Source organism: Ascidiella aspersa, chromosome 9, assembly GCF_963924565.1.
Source record: "Ascidiella aspersa chromosome 9, kaAscAspe10.2, whole genome shotgun sequence".
NCBI lineage: Eukaryota > Metazoa > Chordata > Ascidiacea > Phlebobranchia > Ascidiidae > Ascidiella > Ascidiella aspersa.
The window spans coordinates 23,624,896-23,647,182 of NC_139455.1; the positions used below are offsets into that span (position 1 = coordinate 23,624,896).

Below are 22,287 nucleotides of genomic sequence, written 5' to 3' on the forward strand. Positions count from 1 at the left end.
TATCGACTAAACAGCTGTTTTTTTACGTAAAATAGCATATAATATCCCGGTTCTTACCACAGGATTGGTATCTGTAATTTTTTTTAACTCAGATTTGTGCAGAAAACGCTTAACTTATGCTAACTGCTCGATAGAAAACATCACGTATCTAGGTGCAATTTTAAATTTTAAGTAGGAAATATTTATCTTCCTTAAAATGAAAGGTCAGTTCTTGTGTCGATGAAGATTTGTAATTCTAATGTGCAGCATTTTTATTTAAAAAATCTACTGACACATATTTATTTAAATTTTTGATTATTCAAAAATCCACGTAGATGTTCCTTTAAATATGACGTAAAATTATTGAAGCGTTAAATCAAGTTAAGTTTCCTAGCAACGCTAATCGACGCTTCGTCAGCTGAGCTGAAAGAAATCCAGCAAATATAAAGTGGTTAATTGTTTTCTGTCCGTCGCAGCTTGTTAATAACACTTCAAATGTATTGTTTTTTACAGAATGTAGGCCGTGGTCAGTTGGATCACTGAATAATAGATTGTAGCCGATACAATTCCAGCGTTACGCAAAAACTTCGCCGTAAACAGGTGTCTGTATTGTACAGTCCGATAATAGAATAAGAGTTTCAGAACTTAACCAAGAAAGAATCGCCTTAAGTGCAGCGAAAAACGAAACGCTAACGATGGCTACAGGTGCTTGGGCGACTTTGCCGCTGGCAACTGCTACGATTGGCCCAGATTGCTGGAGAGATGCGACGGTGAAAAATATCAAGGTGTCGCAAAATGTCATTCAAAAGGGCGACAAAGGAACCGATTTGGGGCGCCAGCTGGACCCTTTACCTACACTGCGGGATAACTGCGCCCAACAGAGCAACGCAAAGGTGCATCATTACGTGCGTCAGACCCGGGCAGTGGTTGTCAAGCTGCGCGAAAGCCTGCTGGACACAAACGAAGAAATCAAGTCGCTGATTAGAGGCAAAGAAGCGTTGGAGAGAAAGCTGGAGCACATACGCAAAGACATCCTTCTTAACAAGCAGAGCATCTTTATTCGCACTTCCCGCCCGTCGAGGGAAAGGGTAAGATCATAATTTAAAATTTCACAGCCGACCTGACAAATTTCCAGGTGTCAAACTCTGCAGTTGGATTAAATCACATAACGTTTGACCATTTTCATGAGTAGCTTGGACAATTTTTAAGCAAAAACTGTAACGGTAAAACTGTCCTACTTGTCTTCAAAAGATGTGTAAGGTAGTTAAAGGTGTCATTCATGTGATGCAACTACTGGTGTGTAATAGATACATGAGTCGTTATATGCTTGGTCAATGTAACAGCTCAGTGACCGATTTCTTAAACACACATGAGCTAATACGTGATTAAAATTGTTTTGCACAATTGCGTTAACAAGCGGTCAACAATTTGCAAAAAGTAGTGCACACAGTGGCTGTATGCTAAAGCCTAAAGACACTCCACAATTTCAATATAAACCGTACATTATTTGGACGGTAGGTTTAAGGCTAGACATTCAATGAAACCAAGACTCTTTTTCTATTTTAGCTTCTACAATTTATGACTTGTTTCGATTGCGCTGTGGCCATTGTTTCGTTTTGATCATGTGCTTTAATTCAAGGGTAGAAAAACAGCACATATCGTTTTAATTACACAACAATAACAGAGATGGAACATGTTTAAAGGGGGTAGCGCACGCAAAGTTTGATCGAACTCGTTGTTCATTACTTCGCGCATACATGTAGCTGCACCCAAGTGCCGGTTTTTGTTGCCAGTTATGTCGGCATCGTTGGGATACACGCGCCGCGTATTGTGTAAACTCTCCTGAGCTGTGTTGTGCTATCGGATTACTCCGGAATCGAGGCCCGAGTGTCATTGGAATAAATCCTAGGTCACATTATCTGGCGGCAATACAGCTCAGACTGCTACAATGAAGCGGCCCTTTATTGTTGTAATTGCCCGGATTCTTAAAGGTCGACCGACCCATCGACTATTAAGTAGCTGAAGTTTAAAATAACAAACTGTCCCTGGCTTCTTTGAAGCGGCCTGGGCCAATTTTAAAGTAACCTGATGGGGATAATAATGTTGTAAACCAGCTCAAGTTCATGAATCCATTTGTATATAGGCTATGCGATTGCGTAGGAAGCATACCTTTATTAATGCATAGGTTCCTAAACATCTTGTTAACAATGTATATAAAATGCAAAGTTAAACATGTAATTGCCAAAACTTTTTTTATTTAAAAAGTAAGCACTAAGTTTCACGGCTCAATTCGACTTGTTAGTCCCATATGTGACCTTTACACATGTACAACGCCGCCCCTACATTTTTCCTAGGAAATAGACGGAGCCGATAATCTCTTGAGCACCGAGCGGCTTGCACTGCTCCGGATTAAGCGCACTCTCGAGGGTGAATTGCGCGCCACTCAGAAGCAACTGCAGGTTTGGACGCGCCTTCAGCATTTGCTTTGATGCTATTTATAGCGCTTTATATGTTTTTGAAGTCCTCGCTTTGATATTTATTCAAGTTTGCTAAAACATTTTAAATCCCCGATGCCACGTTGGTTTTATTGTTTGAAGATATCTTACACACTTCTATGACATACATTTATCATGCTAAAAATCAACCACTGTTACGTCGGCATATCAAAACTTTTTAATTTATTCAGGTAAAAAAGGGAGATTTAATTCGACATTATGTTTTAATATTTTTTGTGTTTGTTGACGTGCTCGATACCTAATGGCACCTTGTTATTTTTATTTCTATTTACAGGATTTTTTTCATACTCGAACACGTCAATTTTACCTCCGTCCAGAAACTAAACATTGTCTGGTATCCGAAAACCCCAATTGTTATCTATTGCCACTCGCATAATTATTCTAACCGGCGACGTATCTCGCAAAAATACCATAAACATGAAAAGTTAACCTGTATATTATATTATTTTCTAATTTTCTGACGTCATCAGGTGCTCGCTAGCGCCCGCAAGCGGCTGTCGGACACACTGCAGGAACGCAACCGAGTCTTGGATCTCGTCACACACGCCGTGTCATCTGCCAGGCCTTCCTCGGGCCGTGTGTCGGCCACCAGGCCATTCACCCCTTCTGGACGCAACTCAGCTGGGTAAAAAATGTATTTATAACTAGTATCTGTATTTATCACTCTGAAATGCGGCAATAAGTTACAGGCGCGGATCTAGAATTTTTGTGGCGCAAGTTCCTCTCCAATATTAACTTTTTTAGATTTTTTTTTTTTTTTTTAGAAATTTTGTTTTGTAAAAAAAAATATATTTAAAGCGGATCTAGAATTCATGGAATTTTTTGTCACAGATTACGTCACAAAGTTACGTCATAATGTCACAAAGTTATGCCATAACGTTACGTTATGAAGTTACGTCAAAACGTGACGTCACATAGCTGGACTCGTTTTTTTATTTGCCAAGTTGGCATATTCGTGTAAATTAAATCCCAAATATTCATGTGAATTTCAACCTAATGCTATGAAATTTATCTAACCTTTTCTATGGAAGGCGCGAAAAATCTTTAAAATAATTCTAATTCTTATTTAAAAAACTTCTCATCTGCGTCAACAAACAAATTTATTAAAGCCATTTGAAAATAAGTAAGCAGCACTATTTTGCAAGAATAACGTTGTTTTACTAAACGACATTACGTCATTATATACGAGCTATGTTTTGGTATTAGCAAGGTATCAAACATAAATCACTTGTGTTCATAACTACAGTTAGACCAGTCGTCTATTTTAATACCTATAAACGTGACAAAAAAAAATAAATCAAAATAGTTAAATCGGAAACGACCAATCGTAAACCTGATTTACATTGGTAGACAATACTTTCATTTTGTGTCTAACAAAGGTTTCATTTGTACGACAAGGGTGCTTGACTTTCGTTATCCTCCCTTTGTTTGGAAATCAGCTTTATGCGCACTCCAAAGTACCGATAGTAATCCCTAACACATTACTAACACTTAAAATAAATTTGAATGTTTGACTGTTTCCAAACTAGTCTGTTATATTCACTCTTCGTTATAAGTTATTTTATTTTTATTATTAATTTTTTTTAACCATTAAAAAAAAATTGATTTTTCATTTTTTATTTCTATAAAATACCATTAAACCAATGGCATTTCCACGCCAATCACACAAAAATTTTTTGAGGCGACATTTAAGTTTGCAAATTTTTATGAGTTGCATCTGTCCATCAACAGTCACCGTTGCTCTGATAAATAATACATAAAAACACACAACACAATATTAAAGAAAAATACAAGAATAACCCTCTTTCTTTTAATTTGAAAACTAAAATTTCAACTTGCACTTTCCCTTACATTGGTAGGGCTACGTAACACAGATTTAGTAAATTTACAGTTATAACACCAAAATGCACTCAACCAATTTTCATAGGAAGCTATTTCCCGGATAAGTATGGTTCTTGAAATCAATATATTATCACGAATCAGTGTATGCGTACCCGAGCGGGCCGTACAAATAACTAAAAGGCACTTCCGGAGCTATTTACCCGGATAACAAACCAATATGAATATATGTTGAAAATGAACTAAGATTTATTCGAAATGCTGAATGCTACCTACTTCTGTGTGTGCCTTGATATATTTACTACGTCTTACTACAACCCCCAATGATTATGCTCCATAATTTAAATTAATTAGAAAAAAAATTTGGAAATAATATAAAACTCGGAAATCAAATTTTAGTAATTCTACCACCCGAACCCAAACGTTAATCCCAACCCTTATCGAAATCAATATATATTCGTGTATTGGTGTATGTGTAACCGAGTGATCCAAACGTGTAGCCGCTTCTACTTTTTAAATACCTTGTTGCATTCCAGAGCGGCCTACGAAGCACCCGAGACCCCGGAGCCGGACCCAATTGGCCCCTACACACCCGAGGCGGCCGAGGCGGTCCAAAGCGCCAGCGACGCCCGGCAGAGCTCAGCTGCACTGCGCAGGGAAATAAGGGACACCATAGAAAGGTAAAATATTTGTCAAATAGCTTCAAAAAAGTGCAAAAAATGCGCATGATGTTTTTTATACTTAATATCTCCAAGCTGCAAAGGTATGCTTGTAATTGTACATATTAATCTGTTGGTGTTGTGTTTAACATTTAAAACTTTAAATCAGTCAGTTAAAAAACATATATACTATTTTCCTCTTCCTTAGCTTTATAATAAGTCTGAAAGCGAAAAAGGTCGATTAAATCGACATTATTATGATTAAGACGTTTCGATACGTTATTTTATCATGATCAGTTAATGATCAAGATGATGTTGGTTTACTCGACATTTTTGGCTTTGTATTTATTCAATCTACTTTTGCACAAAAAAATTCTACTAATGAAATAGGTTTATTTTAAATCAGAAAACATACTTTACAGATATTAAGGCGCTTTACCAATAATGTATATGTGTGCTAAACTAAACTTAAACGTGCTCTTATTAAAGTGTCAAACAGTTGGTCTGCATTTTGGCTATAAGTTATCTATCTCTTGTTTTAATAAACTTGCGGTGCAATTGTTAGTGCACGGCTTTTTCAGCAATTTTTGTGATTATAAATTTTTAATTGTAAACCTCTCGTACGACAGATGCACATCGGAACAGAAGATGGCTCACATGACTGTGAACAACGGAATGACCCAGAAAATCGCCGAGACTGTCACACTTACGGTAAAAACAATAAATTGTCAAATCAATTTAGGCTGTATTTGAAAATGCAAAAGAAAAAAAAATGATATAACGAAACGATGAAAGACTGCCGGAACGCTTGGAGATCTGAGGTCAAAAAGTTACCTAAAAAAGCAACCTTAAAAAATAGGCTTATTGTTTTATGTCGTGCCCAAAAAAGGCAAATATAGTTTTGAGACATCGTAAAACGCGAATATGTCATACTGGTAGGTCGTGCCGCAAAAGTCGTGAAACACTAAAACATGTTATACCGGTACGGCGCGCCTGCAATAATTGTTTTACCATATAACCATTTCGGACCGTTCCGGCTTACACTCACCACTGATGAAAACTAGTACAACGGCAGCACTTTGAATAAACCTTTATCCAACTAAGACTAAAACTCTATAATTATCCAGCAACATTTGCAAGTGAACCACGGCGAGAACAGAGCTGCCATCCATCGCTCACAACGTCACTTCGACTTGACTGAGAAGGCGCAGGGCTACAGCCTGGGACCGGTGTCCTACAACGACCTGACCACCCGGGAACGCCTCAACCGGCCACTGGTCAAGGTCTACCAGCGACATCCTGGCACACAGCTTCCAGAGGCACACAACTTGATAGAGGCAAGTGCAATTCGGAGTGTTTAGTAGCCTATATTGTGATGCATTTTAGTGTGTATCCTTTTCAGAGTTTTGAAATACCCAAATATAGGCTTTTAACCACGGTTATCATCTGCCAAACCCCAAAATAGGCACACTGCTCTGTGTTGATCAAGAACGGATCAGAATTTTCATTTAGGGAAGACATGCAAATTCTCAGGAATGACGTCGTAAATTGTTGACGCCATTACACAAATATTGGTTAAAACACCTGTTGTTCTCGAGCGAACTCGTGCACAAAATGCAGATCAAATTGAGTTTAATCGCGCAAAGCGAGAAACGAAATTGTGTACTGGACAGTGTCACCTGTTTTATCAATTCAATTTTTATCGATAAGTTTAGGGAAATATTTATAATTAAATGTTTTATCCAAAAAAATGATAAAAAAAGTATTTTAAATTCTGTAGTACTATATCAAATACAGGTCGACTCATAGTGGCAATTTTACTGCTAATCCAATATAGCCTACTAAGGCTGCTTTGATATAATAATTGTAGTTTTCGGTCATGGCAAGTTCAGCAATACAACTTCATTGTCGTTTTTCCTCCAGTAGACTATGTTGTTTATTTATAGGAAATATTGTACACGTTGAAATCAAACACAGCCTTATACATCAATCTTTTCACGACAATATCGAGAACTTGTCGTTCCGTGAATAGGAAACCTGCGGTTTATTTGTCCCGGGGTTGTTATCAGAGTTTTCACCGCTTGTTGAACTTTTAACGAGTGGGCACAACAAAAGATTCGACATGTGATATTCCGATTTATAACGACAATCAAAGTAAACAACGGCTTAGGGCGCCCTTTGCACGACTGTTCAGTAGTTTTCTCATGTATTTCGCAATCATTCCTAAAGATTTTTAGATGTGTAAAAAAGTACATCCACAGGGTTTAAATATGCAGCCTTAAAATGAATTTTGTCCAAGCAAAACGAAAAATACTTATGTTTTAAGTCTAATTTTTAAAAAAATTATCGAATTGTGAGAATATTTACTTTATATCCATTTTATTGAAGTTCGGTGCCAAATATATACTCACATAATTAACAGGCTTTTTCACGCGCTTAAATTAGTTGGCTTTGTTATTTATCGTAGGTCTGTACAGTTTAAGCTCAAAGATACCCGCCAATGTGAAGTTTGGTTTCCAATTCAATAAGGTTCAAACTGTGTAATTTTTTTACAGGGCAACGTTGGTTTGACTCAGTCGCTAAAAGCCACCAGTCGCAACGTGGCTTTGCTGCATTTGGCGCGACTTCGTCTCAGCGATGATATGCGTGACAAGCGTGTGGCTTCCAGCATCGATAGCGCCATCGTGCGGTTGCGCAGAAGGCGTAGCAACTACCGCTGGGTGATGGAGGGAGAAAATCACGTTTAGGAGGAAATAGTCGAATACCTGTCGTGTTTGTACCAGTAGAACCTAACAGCTTTCGTGGAAAGCTAATATTATCAACTTTACGGCCAATTACAAAGCACATTACTCTTTATTTCAACAACGCCTGCCTTTAGTCTCGAATTATATAACTCTTTGTATATAAACTAGTAATTTTAGTCCAATTCGTACAAGCACTGCACCGTTTGCGTCTTGAGATTTTCTTATAAAGTTCGTACTTTCAGTTGCCAAACACATGTCGCCGTTATGTATTTTGTTCTGCGGCTGTGAACGAGTGTACATTTAAGTTAGTTGATGTTGTTTTGAAAGCACTGTCCACCACAAAATGTGAAACAAGTTGCCAAATAAATATATTTTACTTGCACCAAAATCACCGTGTTTTGTTGTTTCTTATAATTCTGGAAGCTGCAGGCTAACGAGACGAGCAGAGGGTTTACGTCGACAATTCGGTTTCTATTTATAAAATGGCATAATCCCGGATACATTCAGATTAGGTTGGATAATGACCTTCAGTGGCACCAATAATGTTTTATGAAGGTAGACCTATCTTATGCTTCATTTTATTAAACCCACACAGCCTTTTCCGATGGACTATCCCTAACTGATTGCGCAATGTAAAAACTGTATGAAGGGCGTAAAGTGTCACTTAAATTTCAAAAAACAAATATTTGACAGTCATAGCTGGTAGACCTATGAGCCAACGTACTTAATAAATAATATTTTTATTAGTTACCTCTTGATTTTCTAATTTACCTGGCGCAAGGCTGTTAACTGTTAATTTATAAAAAATTGTAAAGTTTCTCTATTAAAAATTTTCTGTAAATAATTAGTTTCTTTGTCGTTTATTCAACCAATGATACTATAATGTTATAGTATCATTGATTCAACAACACAGCAATAGGAAAGAATATTTTTTTAACAATGATGTAGCAAAAGACCCTGTCGACCCGGATTAGTAAGCTGAATCACTCTTTTGTATTCATCATTCTCTCCAAGTATTTTTTTGGTTAATCTGTAATTACAAATTGTAGTGAAGCTATTTTAAGTAAACTTGCGATGATAAAGAATAAAATCAAAGATGTTGTTGTTTTTTTTCTTTTCCCCGTTGCGTGCTATTAGTTCCGAGGACAGAAGACTACGAACCGTTAGTTTTGACTGAACTATAAATGGTCATGACGTCACCAGTTAAGAAGGCAACTAATAAACTAAAAACACCATTTTTAAATCAGTCGTAAATTAAATACTTTTAAACTTTCATAGATAATTGCTGTTTAAACACTCAAAATATTATCGGTTTAATGTTGCATTTAAATTATGTAACATTATTAATTTAAAAAATGGATGCCAACATGGTATATGTTCAAATATTTAACTCTAGATTATTTTTTTTGAGTAGCAACAAATGCCGTTTTAAAAAGTAAAAAGATTTGCCATATGTGTTATCCCAACACTAAAAAATATTTACTCTTTTAGTCCCAACTACTTATAATTCTTGTGTCTTTAATAAGCTTTACTCAAGTTCTTTGAAATTTTTTTAACAATCGTTTATATTAGAAATGTTTAATGTGAGTGAAAAACATGTGCCAAAATTTGTGATGCTTAGCAAAAAAACGCTTTAAAAATATATATTTAACACAACCCCAAAATGACTGTTTTAGTGAAAAGATGTTTTTGTTATTTTTTTTACAAAGTATTAATAATTGATTAAACAAATAGAAAAGAGCCTGACACTAAGTAGCTCTAATCGACATTTAATCTCTGACAGGTGCAAGTGTAAAAGAGTGAACTGGTCAAAAAACCTAGGCACTTCCTAAGGATATTTACCCAGCTTACAAAGTAATTTAAATCGATATAGGAATAAATTTTGAAATTATGAAAACTTAGAAAATCAAATCTAATACTACCACCATCAAATAGCTAGCCCCAACCATCATAACAAAAATCCTGAAATAATCACATATTGGTTAAAGTGTAAAGAGCGATCTGGTCAAATTGTCACTTCAAACAGAATATAGCATCTGTTACATCTTTCGCGTTCATTTCTGCATAGCTTTAATTTTTTTTTGCTTTCATGGTTTTGATTTGCGCAGATGTATTCACAGTTGGCCAATTAACAAAATCAATTTTGTGCGAAATGTCTTCCCACCATTGGTTTGGATCAAAGACGAAAAAAGAGGAAATTGATGAAGATGAGGAAGAAGACCCGTTAGAGACAATGATCAACAAAACTGGATGCAGCGCACAGCACTACGCTGTTCAGGATTGTATGATCGAACATAACGACTGGCGCAAGTGTCAGAATCAAGTGAAAGAGTTCCGAGAATGCATCGCCAAGAGTGCACAAAGCAAAAAGACCTGACCCACAATTTAAGCCGGGCCTACATTTGATATCTATGCAGCGGAGTTCTGAAATTTTGGACAGCGACAAAATATTTTTGATCTTAGAAAAAAAACTGTTTTGTTATTCTTTGCTGTTGATAAGTATATAAATTAAAAAAGACCCTGGGTGCGCCATGAATATAATTTAAACATAAAGGTTTTTCCTCAAGGCTACAGTAAATCAAACTACTGTAACAGCTGATATCTCTATGACCATTTTGTTGATATTTTCAACAAGTTGTCAATACACACACACAATGTCCATTAGTTTTCAGTATTTTGAAAGTTTCTTTCTCACTCTATGCTAATAATTAAATTAAGCTGGATTTTGACATAGTCACTACCATAATATTGTAGTCTAAAATAAATTTTGAGTTAAATTTATTGGCAGTTTTTAACTCTTGCTATTACATTTCAGATATTTTAAAGTGCTGTTAAATTGTTTCTTAAAATTAGTAAAAAAACGGTTGTATTTTTGTGTCAATCCTTCTCATTCGCTGTCCCTCATTCACAAGTAAGTTTCTTTACATATATCATTTAAACATTTAGGTTTGGTAAGGGGTATTGGGTTAGTTAACCATCAAATAATTGTCAAACTCATTGCGGCGTTACACTGTTCATAAAACCTATGCGTGTAGCATAACAACTTATAATAGAAATATATATACATTAAATCCATATATTAAATTCAACATAGTACTGTTAAATTTTGTGCAACAATTGGCCTTAATTAGCTGTAATAAAAGTTATAGTAAGGTACAAATAAGCCAAAAAATATTACACCGATAAGATATATTTTTTTGTTTGTGCTTGAAGTATCATTTGTTAATTATAGAGTTGTCACAAAGTAATTAAGTCTATAAAGCCTCAAATATGCTTTAAATTTATTTTATATCCAGCTTGAGTTATGTGTTTTGAAAGTGCCGATAAAATAAGAACTAAACTTGTTTTGAATTGCGTTAACCATGGATTTTATACTGTTTTTATTTCCAAATTTAACCATGCACTTTATGCTGTTTATTTTTTAAATTATTTTTTAAAATCATTTATAGATTTATATGTCTTTTTTTTTAATTGTGTGACAACCTTAAAATATATATTGTTTGGAAGGCTATTAAACTGTTTTCTATTTTATTGTAGAATTCAAGATGGCTGCTGGACCTTATAACTATTCCTATATTTTTAAGTACATCATTATTGGTAAGTAATTTAGAATGTAGGTTTCTGTGGTTTTCTTTTGTCTAATATTTTGTCAGTACTATAAGTAGACATTTGAGTATATACATTTCCTGCTGTTCCATTATAAAAGGGAAGCTATAATGAATGAAAGTAGGTTAACTGATGAGATATTCCAATAAGAAATAAAATATGTGTCATATTGTTTTGAAGAATGATTCATTTTCTCAATTATCTGCCTGATGTATCATACACAACATGTGAATAAAAATTCTTTCTAGTTCTCAGTTTCTAAAATTGCCAATTATTCAAAATGTGTATAAAACCAGGATTTGTTATGTATTAGAATTCCGAACAACATAAATGTTTGTTATCACCAATATGGCAAAAGGTCATCCAATGAATATTTTTGTATTTTCTAAGCGTGCCAATCAAAAATGTATATTAAAACTTCCAACAAATATGATAAAAACAAAGGTGCTTGTTGGAATAATTTTGTTGAATACAATAACTTCTAAATACTTTCCCTAAAATTATGTAAACATTCTACAAGAAAAAAATCTGTGACCGTTTTCATATCAGCACTGCATAAATGTTTTTGATCACCAATAGGTTAATAAACTCATATTTTACCATATATGTTCAAAGCATAATTCAAGAAAACTATATTAACAATGGTGATCAATAGTGTATGTGAACATAAGTAATAGAAGTAACTACATTAAACGCACAATGCAACTTAATATACTTGTTTAACCAATGTAAACATTTCACCCAAAAAATCAGTTTTTTATTGCCAAACAGTTTTATTTATTTTAACCATGATTTGATTTTGTAGGTGATATGGGAGTCGGCAAGTCCTGTCTTCTACATCAGTTCACAGAAAAGAAATGTAAGTTTCTCTGGCACCAATACATGGTTTGCTTGACAGGTTATTGTAAATTCAATATATCCAATATATATAACAGTACTTTTACCTGGGAGGAAATCAATTTTAAAAGTTTTCTAAAAATTACTTTTTTATTAACCAAAACTTTTATTCTAAAGCTTCATTGAAATGTTGCACCAACAAAATAATCCTAATTATCTTAGATTTCATAGGGTAAAAATTAAGTGCCAAAAATTGTTCTATGCAATCAACCTTAACGAAGTAAAGTCTCTATTAACCGGATAATTCGGTAAAGAAAAAAAAACATAAATCAGAAAAGATATGTTTGACCTGGTAAACAATTTTGTATTTTTCATTTTTTTCTATAATGTAGTCTCTTTTGTCAATAAGTTCCTAGAGTTTCTGATAGCGAAACTTTTTAAATAAAAATGTAATAAAATGAGTTTTGTTTTATGGTCTTTGTTAAATTTTAGTTTTTATTCTTTGATAAGACCTAAAGAAAAATAATGCAGGAATTATTCTTTAATAACTACCCAATGAATATATATATAATTAAAATCTCATATTTTGTGACAATGACTAGAAAATTTGTATGGGAATAAGTGATGATATATATTTAAACTACGTTGTTAGCATATTTGCCTAAATTGAACATGTTTGTTTCCAGTTATGGCTGACTGCCCTCACACAATCGGAGTGGAATTTGGTACGAGAATTATCGAAGTATCTGGACAAAAAATAAAGCTGCAAATTTGGGATACAGCAGGACAAGAAAGATTTAGGTATTCATAAACCTGAGTATTGCTCCACATTCATGCTTTGACTACAGTGTTACAACTGCACTGAATTAATCCTTTGATTAAAATTGAACTTGGTGTTTTTATTACCTCATACATACAGATGTTCTGTCCACCAGGTAATTTAATCATTGTACATTTTCCTCTTAAAATGTGCAATAAATGTTGCCCGAGCATTACTATTGCTACCTTATGTCACTGTGTAAGCACAACATTTATAAAGTGTGGGATTTCCTTGTCTACTAGGTAGTAAAGGAAACTACTAGTGTTAAACAACCGCTTTATTGGTATCTAAGTAGTTACTCTGCATCAAATTTCAGAATCAGACGTAAATTCCATTTTAATTAATGTAGTTGCAATATTATTCAAATCTTGTTATTTCTGTAGCATAATGTTGCGAGGTTGTAGTTAGATGTTAGACATTTAATTAATATGAAAGCCCAGGATACAAAAGTAGAAAGCTTATTTAAATATTTTAAATATATTCAAAATGATTGTTAAAAGTTGTAGTTGACATAACCATTAATACCAAAACCCATGTAGAAGTAGGTATCATTTTGTGAATGGTTAGAATAATGGTTGCAGGTTGTAGATCAGTGGTTCTTAAACTTTTTTTCACGCGGACCCCTAAAAAACGTTTTTGCTTCACACGGACCAGCGAAGGCAAGAAAAATTTAGTGATGATGTCATAATACAAACAAACTTCAGAATTTTTCTGTTTCCGGTTCAAAAAAAGTGAAATGAAATAAAGTCTAAGTATATTCAAAAACGTTTTATTTTTAACTATAGCATACTCTTTTCTTTGAAAAATAGATTGCTTGAATATACACCACTAGTTCAATTAGGGCTTCCATACCCCCTAAAACTGGTTCACGTACCCCCAAGGGGTCCGTGGACCCCAGTTTAAGAACCCTGGTTGTAGATAAATTAAGAATGAATATCCTGCCGGATAGCATACTTTAACCAATTTAAAATAAATATTTATATATTTTGAACATCATTCGTTAAGAAATATGAAAATTCTACCTTTATCTATATTTACTTTTGATGATCAGTCATTTTTATCCGATAATTTGTTAATAGTTATTGTTGAGATTAATAGTGAGTTTGCTAAAGCACTTAACATCAAAACGGGAGCATTGATATATACAACCCCCTTTTATTTTTACATGTATATATCAAGTTTCTGCCTTTATTTTCAGAGCTGTCACTCGTAGTTACTATCGCGGTGCAGCCGGAGCATTGATGGTTTACGATATCACAAGACGCAGCACTTACAACCATCTTAGCAGCTGGCTTACTGATGCTAGAAACCTCACTAATCCTAATACAGTAAGGCATCTGACACTCTTGTGACCTTTTAAGCAGTGAAAATTGCATAAGGTTTAGAGGAAAAGTTTTATAAAGTGGTGGGCCCATTTCCACAGGGATTTGAATCACTAATTGTAGGGATGAGCAACCATGAGTCATGTTAAGTCTAAGTTAAGAAGTAGGTACTTTACAAGATGTTCAAGTTTGTAAAAATGAAAAGTTTTAAAGCTAAATCCTATTTCCGACTTTTAAAATACTTGCGAATTGTTAATAACAAAACTGCGACAATTGGGCAAATGATGGATAACAGGTGTTTAGTAAAGTAACACAAACGATGCCCTAAAAGTGATCAACTTAATTAAAAACGAGGCTAAAGGGAAAATTACTGAATAAACTTCAATTTTGTTGAAAATTTCGGAAACATTAACAAACAATAATGTTCTTTAAATATGGGTAACGCTGGGGGTGTCCCACATCAAATGAACTACAATAGGTTTTTGTAATCACAGGGCCAAGTTTTCTATGATATTTCCTTAAAAAAAATATATATCTCAGAAAAAAAAAAAATAAATAAAATAAAATAAAAAATAAAATATATCTCAGAAAAGAGGTTTGCAAAAAATGTTTAAACAAATCAATCATATGCATATAATGTATTTGGGTAACTGCCATCAACTGCTAAAAACCTTTTAATAATTCCACTAGTTTCTTGTTATGTACACTTTAAAATTACTGAAAGTCTCAGTCAATCAAAATTCTTTGAAGTAAACCATGCTTGTCATGATGCTTATTTTAACTTCACTCCCCTTGTCTCGCTATTGACTTTAGTTTATTGCCTAACCTTGTTAAGTAAATAACTCTAGAAAATTAACAGGTTCATGGTTACCAGTTTGATAAATATCTCTATGCAGATATATAATTAAGATATTCCTAAAAAATGTTGCTATGTGAAAAAAATGTGTTCAATATATCAATAACCCAGAAATGCTAACAAAAAAAGTTTTAATAAAATGTTTAAAGACATTTAAAATTAGGGCACTTACAAATGCAACTTAAAAAATGGAAACAAGGATGTCTTGAAGTTTTTTTTAATTTGCTTATTTTCATGTAGAAATATAGTAATTTTGTCACATAATTGTTTGGGTTAGATATAACGGTTTAGGCTAGGTTAACCTTTGTAATTTATGTCTTTGGCGTTTTTCGTCCAAAGGAAGTGCAATCTAAAAGTAGGGTGGCTTCTAAATTAAACCTGTATGCCCTTAAGGTGAAATATGACTTATTTATTTTTATTAGGGATTTTGAAGATGATTTTAGCCTTTATAACCGTGCGGTACCAAAATATTGGGCAGTGGTATAAGAACAAAAAGTATCAAAAACCTAATTGTAAGCTTGATATTTTGTAGGTTATCTTTCTTATTGGCAACAAGGGTGACTTGGATGCCCAGCGTGACGTGACTTACGAAGAAGCCAAACAGTTTGCTGATGAAAATGGTCTTCTCTTTCTTGAAGCCAGCGCCAAAACGTAAGTCTGCTTCAACTATTAGATTATATAATTACAGCATTGAAAAAAGTCATTTTAATGTCGCAGTAAAGTAAGTTGCTAAATCCAATTTAAGTCATTGGCATCAAAATAAAAAGTTAAATTTCATTTGGTAATATTGATAAACTTGTCTGGTCTAATAAACATTTTGATTTGCAAACCACAACAATGCAACAAATGGCAAGCAAATTGTTTTGCAAGAAGATATTAGGGTAAATAATTTTTCCAAAACTTATCTAATAGAAAAAACGTAAGTCCATTAAAAAATCTTTTGTGCAAAATACTTAAGTTAAGTAGAGTAATTCTGGTCAGCGATTTAAGTCAAGTCATTAAAAAATAGGGCGATATGATTAATTAATATAAATTTGAAGTCTCCTAGTTCATTAACTGTTGTGGTTACTTAATGACCCAATCAATAATAACATGCTATATAAGTCTACAAGAGTGACTGACTGCTGTGCAAGAACAACAAGCTATAAAGATCTACTAAGTAAAGTTTGTGACTATTTTTAGTGTGCGATCTGTTGTTAGATTAAATTCCTGTGCACTGTATACAGCAGTCAGTAGTAATTAAATTTGTTTAAAAGCTTTTGAGAATTAAATCATGCTAAAGTCTGGGAAAAATACAACACAATATTAGATTATTTTTTTATTGGAGTATCATTTGATTTGCCTTAGTTAATAATTTGTGCAGGTCCAAATCTTTTATGATATACCATATTAAACAATAAAGTTATTTTCTTGCAATACTATTTGCCCCACTTAGTTATGAATTAGTAATGAGTTCAGTTACTCCTACAAACCTTACTGTAGTTAAAAGGGTGGTCAATTTTGTTGTTTGTTGCTTTATAAAAAATGCTCATACTTTGATTTATGTGACAATATCAATAGCTTCGCTATACCATCAAAAAGGATTGTTGAATATTATGTTGCTTATTATGTTACTTTACCAATATTAGCTTATTCAAAATTGTTGTACATAGACTAAAAAGCAACTTTTTTTTTCAGAGGCGACAATGTAGAAGATGTGTTTTTGGAGACTGCAAAGAAAATTTTCCAAAACATTCAAGACGGAAGGTGAGATGCAAATCAGGTTTTACATTACGAAGCAGCGTCAAAAAAACATGTTATCATTTTTCTCTTTTTTCATGGTCATTGACGGTTTTCTGAAATAGATATTAGGTAAATATATAAGTGGTAGACTACACTACAGGGTTTCTTCTCAAACTTGGCCTTAACCTGACTTGAAGGTGGCTGTCATCTGGGGTCATAAGTAATTGATAGACCAATATATCTGTTTAATGATATTATCCGCCAATATTTTGCTTCTACCGATATATCGGTTTTATTGCAGGGGTTCTTAAACTGGGTTCAATGGACCTATTTGTGCCAGGTTGGACTAGTTTTAGGGGGTCCATGAAGGCTCATTGAAATCTTAGTGTATAGATTAAACCTGGTTAACCCTGTCAAATTTCTATATATGTTTGATGGCTCCTGATCTGGAGCCATTAGATATATGATTGATGGCTTTACGGCTGGAACCGGAGCCAATGCTAGTTGACTGTGCCTCCCCATCTATCAGGAGACGTGGCTGCAAAAATGTGCGCACATTTTAAACTGCCTTCAAAAATGTGCGCAAATTTTTGAGTTTCTTTTTCGAAGTTAGAGTTAAGACATTTTTTGAAAAAAAGTGCTCACCTTTTCGAAGGCATTTTAAAATGTGCGCAACTTTTCCCGCTCGCATCCCTTTCTCTCCCCAGCCCTGGTTAACCTGTCAAACTTTTACTCTCCAGCCTCGACCTGAACGCAGCAGAGTCGGGAGTCCAGCACAAGCCTTCGGCGCGACCCGGACAGACGCTCAGTAACGACCAACAGCCCAAGGACAGCAACTGTGCCTGCTGATCGTGCCCCCTAACCCCCCTACCCTACCCCGGAGTCGGGCCACCGACTGACAGTGCAATTGTCCCGTGCACCGTTATAGCTAGAACTTTACGTCACAACGAAAAATCTCGCCGCTTTTATTTTGCCGAGAAAAATGCCAGCCGAGCAAAATCGTCTCCCTTTTAATCGCAAAATTTGTCTTGAGAAGTTTTAGGGTTGAACCTTCGTAGTAGCCAGGTCCTATTCTGTTTTTGTTTTGCGCGCGCGAGGTCGCCATTAAATATTTAAAGCTAATTTGCGCGCTCTATTTCCGACAACTTAAATGGAATTGCGAACTTCACGACGTGTTTTATCTGTAACCATGCTTAAGTTTTCAAATTTTCTCCCGTCGACAAAAAAATATTAAACGCTTCTCTTACACTAGTAATTCTCGTTTAAATTGACTCAATTTAGCATCTGAGCCACAAATGCTCATAGCTTCGACTTGCTAAAACCGAAGTTCATCGGTAAATGCAAATCTTAACCAAATCGTTCCTTTGCTAATCTTGTTCTGATGTTTATATATCGCTAGTGTGCGTATACCTTTTTCTGTGCGTGTGTGTTTTTTTGTGCGCCGTGTGTAAATTCTATATATCTTGCGGCAACATCCAAATAATGACAATAATCCGCGGCACCTTCGCCATTATTGTATAATCATCATTTCCAACGTCGTAGATTTACGGTAAATTGACTTTAACCAATGTGATTTGGCAAAAGTTTAATAATAATTGCTGTATCCGCATTCTTGCGGTAAATCCCCTAACTCGGGTCGTTGTAGGTGGTTAATGTTTAACTGTTTGCTGCCTCGTCACGGGTTTATCGATTTGCGAAAAACTGCGACCTAAGAACGGACAGATTGCGTTGTTGTGCTTCAGTAAGATTCAAACCCACGACCGTCGGAATTCGAAACTGTTTCTCCCTTGCAATGCAGGCGAGTGGTTATCAAGCAATTAGATCATTTAATCCAACCTTGCTCAAGCACCTTGTTTTCCACATAAGTTAAATCTGCGCGGTGAAAGTAAACGATGATTTGAGTTACATTAAAATACTTACTCGACTATTTAAATGTTAAACTAAACTAACTATCATCCATTTCAATCGACTTTACCCCCTTCCGTAATTTTTATAGAAAAATCTAATTCGTCGTTAAACTATAGTTATACTAAAATACTCTAAAATATCCTCTCTATTTAGCACAAATCTATAATTTCGCCCTCTTTCCAACTAAAAAACAAAATATAATTTTATAACGTCGGTACTTATATATATTAGGTATTAATTATACTATTATATTTTGATGTTGCTCTAGGAGTTATTTTCCATTTTTAGTAAGAACTTTTTGACGTTAGCGAATTCTAACTGCACCTATTTTATCCCGATGTGCGCCGCCCAAACTATTAATGCGTTATAATTTCTATGAATATTTTGGATAAATATTCTAAAAAATGATTGAACAATTGTATTTAAGACAAACGCAAATCTAATTATTCTCGTTGACAAATTAACACAGAAATACAATCGATGGTTGTACAAATTAAACTGTTTCGAAGTTTTCAAACGGCGTTTTTTAACGTTAAACTATTTGTAAACTGTAGTAAGAATATCAATGCCCATACAGAAGTATAGGTATCATTTTAATCGTTTTCGAAATGTGCTTGATATTCTTACTGCAACCTCCAACCATTATGCTCCAAAATTTGCAAAATAATTGTTCAAAATCGAAGCATCGCCCGACTTTTGAAATCCTGTTGCTCTTTTGTGGATGCACTAAAGTTTCTTGGGCGATCTTAATTGCTTTGTGTGCAATGATGCTTTTCCACTGTTGTACAAACAATAGACACACCAACTTGGTTTCTTTATGTATAGCCCTGATGTAATACTTTTTCCTGTAAAATGGATTTATTTATCGTTCGAAAATAGTAGAAATAGGCAATGTAAGTAGGTTTATTACCGAGGGGTCTAAACATTTTTTACATACATCTTTAAAATCTATCAAGAAGTGGATATTGACCCCTGGTAAAATACATTTTGGTGATTGACACATTCTGCTGTTCAAGCTTGGTTTTTACTCGATACTATATTACTAGACTTGACACTATGTACTCGACTTCGGAAGTTGTCGACAAAAATTTGAACATATCTATATACTTATATATATATTTGTATTATTTCACGTGCTGGCAAAAAAAACCTTCTGATTTATTGAATTGTGATCTGTATTAACGTCTTCACGAATAAATGGCGTATTCTTCGGCCTTTGATTTGAAAGTTCTTGTTACGACAATACGAAAATTGAGACAAAAGTATTTTATTTTGTGATAAACGCTTTGCATATCAGCATTTTTGTTGAGAAAGTGGATTATCCAAAAACTATCGTCCTATACTGTTTTTGAATTTTTATTTTAATTGAAAAAGACGTAGTAGGAATTTTAAAGCCCTTATGGAAATGTAGCATTTTACACCTTTCGAGTATCTCTTTATTCAGTTTCAAAATTTAAAATGACCAGGAGTTACTCGATACGTTCAAAATAGTGCCTACCCTTGCATAGGCTTCAACATTCCTACTATATTAAAAAAGATTTTCGGAAGATAAGATTATTTTAAAAGTAGTTTGGAAGTTTGATTTGCTTTGTAGTTGCGTTTGAATATTTTAATTCGTAATGTCATCATCAATACATGATATAAAGCCGCTCCTGACGGTAACTAGCTTGGTTCGTCGCCTTTAGAAATCATTGAAGAGACATACGATCGTTTCTATAAAGAGTCTAACTCGCGGGGTTATCCGAACTATTGAAACAGTGATGGGAGGCTTTGCCGCATTTAAGACCGGATGCTGTGAATATTCTTACACAATAGTGCACAAACTCTTGCGCAGTGTTTATTTAGGGGTATCTAAGACGAATTGTGATTACTTGGAATATTAAACCAGAAGACTGCCGTCAAAGTAACACCAGATCAATATTAATAAAGCCAGACGTCAATTATTGAAATTGTGCCAGCTTAAAGCACAACTCTTTAGCTTAAATGCCAGAAAGTGTGGAGCAGTAGAAAACGGTTAGGCAAAAATACTAAAAATGTCGTTTTTGAAATAAAATCACTGAATGGAGTGTATTTCTTAGAAAACTTCAGCGTTACGAAAAAACGTGACCGACATTTGTCGTGATCTTTATACGTTGGAAATCTCCAATGACGGTATATAGCAGGGGCTTGGCTTGAAGTACGACGAATTGAACAGGGGTACAACTTACCTTTTAGGGGTGCACAAAACTCATAAAAAGTGTTTACATAAGTTTCTATAATAGGAGAATAAACTCGTTACAGCGAATATACCTCGACAAGTGTTTTTTTTTTACCTTAATTATGTAAGATTTTTCGATTTTTCGAACGACATATGTTTATAAAAATATTCTTATTATTCTTAAACGATTTAATGCGTGAAATTAGGCCCAAAATGCGATTTATCCCCGAAAAAATTCGGTTGGAGACACTGCGGGTCAGCTGAGATAAGTCAAAGGTCATGCATTGTTAACAGCCGTTCTCCCAAATTTCGGTCGCTGTGACTGTTTGGTAGCGACGCTATGAAAAAGAATACCTGTCTCTCTCTTTCGTTGCCGATGCGTTTGTGTTTATTCGTTCGTCAGTGTCTCATTCAATTTGCGGCCGTACGTAAAAAAAGTCGTATTTCGACAGTGCAACGTCTCTTTTTGGTGAAAAAGGCCTCCAAAAACAAAGAAAAAAGTCGCGATTTGGACTAGAATGACTGCAGGCAGTTATACGAGAACTAGCGACTGGTTATGTAATTTTAAATTACTGTGCATCAGTCTGTTTATTACTCTGGCTGGTCTGTATAACTTGTTTATCAAGTTTGTAGAGCCTTTAATTTGTTTAAAACGCCTAATAAAAGCTTTAACTTTGTCAATTAACGGCAAAGCACAGAAGTACTGTTTCCTGGTACAAAAAGTCCAACTTTTGTATATTTTGAGTCGTATTAACTAAACATACTGTGGATTAATGTTTGCAAAAGACTAACTAAAGATGTCAGGATGTCATATCAGGTTACAAACTTTTCAAAAACTTACAATTTTACGATTTTATTTGACTCTACAATAAATAATATCTCTGACATGTAGTGACTATCCTGATTGCATTCCACTGCCTTTCCGCCGGAATAAACACAAAACTAATTGTCGTATTTGGCGTATATATTGTCCTATTTTGGCGTAGGATTTTAACCAAAAAAAATTTTGGCTCAAATCTTTGGCGGCCATAAATTATAGAATGCAGTCAGGGTGACTATAACGTTATACACATTTTTATTTAAGGTAAATATTCACTAAACCTAAAATATATAAATATATGTCTCAATAGAAAGATAATAATATGTTTCATGCAACTAGATTGTAATGTTTGAAATTTTTCACTTGGTATAAGTCAGCATAAAGCAGGAATTTGTTTAAAAAATGGACCTACCACATTTTGTTTTACAATAACTAAACGAGTTGTCAAAATTGAAATTGCAA

General features: G+C 34.4%; 3 protein-coding genes across 3 annotated transcripts; all 3 read left to right on the forward strand.

Moving 5' to 3' along the window:
* The first annotated feature begins 497 nt into the window (after positions 1-497).
* Positions 498-8,114, forward strand: LOC146133714 (tektin-like protein 1). The gene is made up of 7 exons (XM_083397069.1): positions 498-1,067; positions 2,334-2,438; positions 2,966-3,120; positions 4,871-5,014; positions 5,623-5,704; positions 6,121-6,330; positions 7,549-8,114. The coding sequence occupies exons 1-7, from the start codon at positions 675-677 to the stop codon at positions 7,738-7,740; spliced, it is 1,281 nt and encodes a 426-aa protein (XP_083253195.1). The 5' UTR covers positions 498-674; the 3' UTR covers positions 7,741-8,114.
* Positions 8,115-9,347: 1,233 nt separating this feature from the next.
* On the forward strand, positions 9,348-10,127 carry LOC146133715 (uncharacterized). Its single transcript, XM_083397935.1, has one exon. The coding sequence runs from the start codon at positions 9,827-9,829 to the stop codon at positions 10,112-10,114; it is 288 nt and encodes a 95-aa protein (XP_083254061.1). The 5' UTR covers positions 9,348-9,826; the 3' UTR covers positions 10,115-10,127.
* Positions 10,128-10,534: 407 nt separating this feature from the next.
* LOC146133716 (ras-related protein Rab-14) lies at positions 10,535-20,028 on the forward strand. The gene is made up of 8 exons (XM_083397934.1): positions 10,535-10,648; positions 11,275-11,334; positions 12,149-12,202; positions 12,867-12,981; positions 14,199-14,328; positions 15,711-15,829; positions 16,856-16,924; positions 17,641-20,028. Exons 2-8 carry the CDS (start codon positions 11,283-11,285, stop codon positions 17,747-17,749), a joined length of 648 nt encoding a protein of 215 aa, XP_083254060.1. The 5' UTR covers positions 10,535-10,648; positions 11,275-11,282; the 3' UTR covers positions 17,750-20,028.
* The last annotated feature ends 2,259 nt before the right edge of the window (positions 20,029-22,287 follow it).

Excerpts from the sequence above, each read along its gene's own strand:
- LOC146133716 (XM_083397934.1), top strand. The coding sequence starts at position 11,283 with ATGGCTGCTGGACCTTATAACTATTCCTATATTTTTAAGTACATCATT. Across the intron at positions 12,982-14,198 it reads GCAGGACAAGAAAGATTTAG|AGCTGTCACTCGTAGTTACT; the intron begins GTATTCATAAAC and ends CTTTATTTTCAG. Across the intron at positions 15,830-16,855 it reads CTTGAAGCCAGCGCCAAAAC|AGGCGACAATGTAGAAGATG; the intron begins GTAAGTCTGCTT and ends TTTTTTTTTCAG.
- LOC146133714 (XM_083397069.1), top strand. The coding sequence starts at position 675 with ATGGCTACAGGTGCTTGGGCGACTTTGCCGCTGGCAACTGCTACGATT. Across the intron at positions 5,705-6,120 it reads CCGAGACTGTCACACTTACG|CAACATTTGCAAGTGAACCA; the intron begins GTAAAAACAATA and ends ATAATTATCCAG. Across the intron at positions 6,331-7,548 it reads AGGCACACAACTTGATAGAG|GGCAACGTTGGTTTGACTCA; the intron begins GCAAGTGCAATT and ends ATTTTTTTACAG.
- LOC146133715 (XM_083397935.1), top strand. The coding sequence starts at position 9,827 with ATGGTTTTGATTTGCGCAGATGTATTCACAGTTGGCCAATTAACAAAA.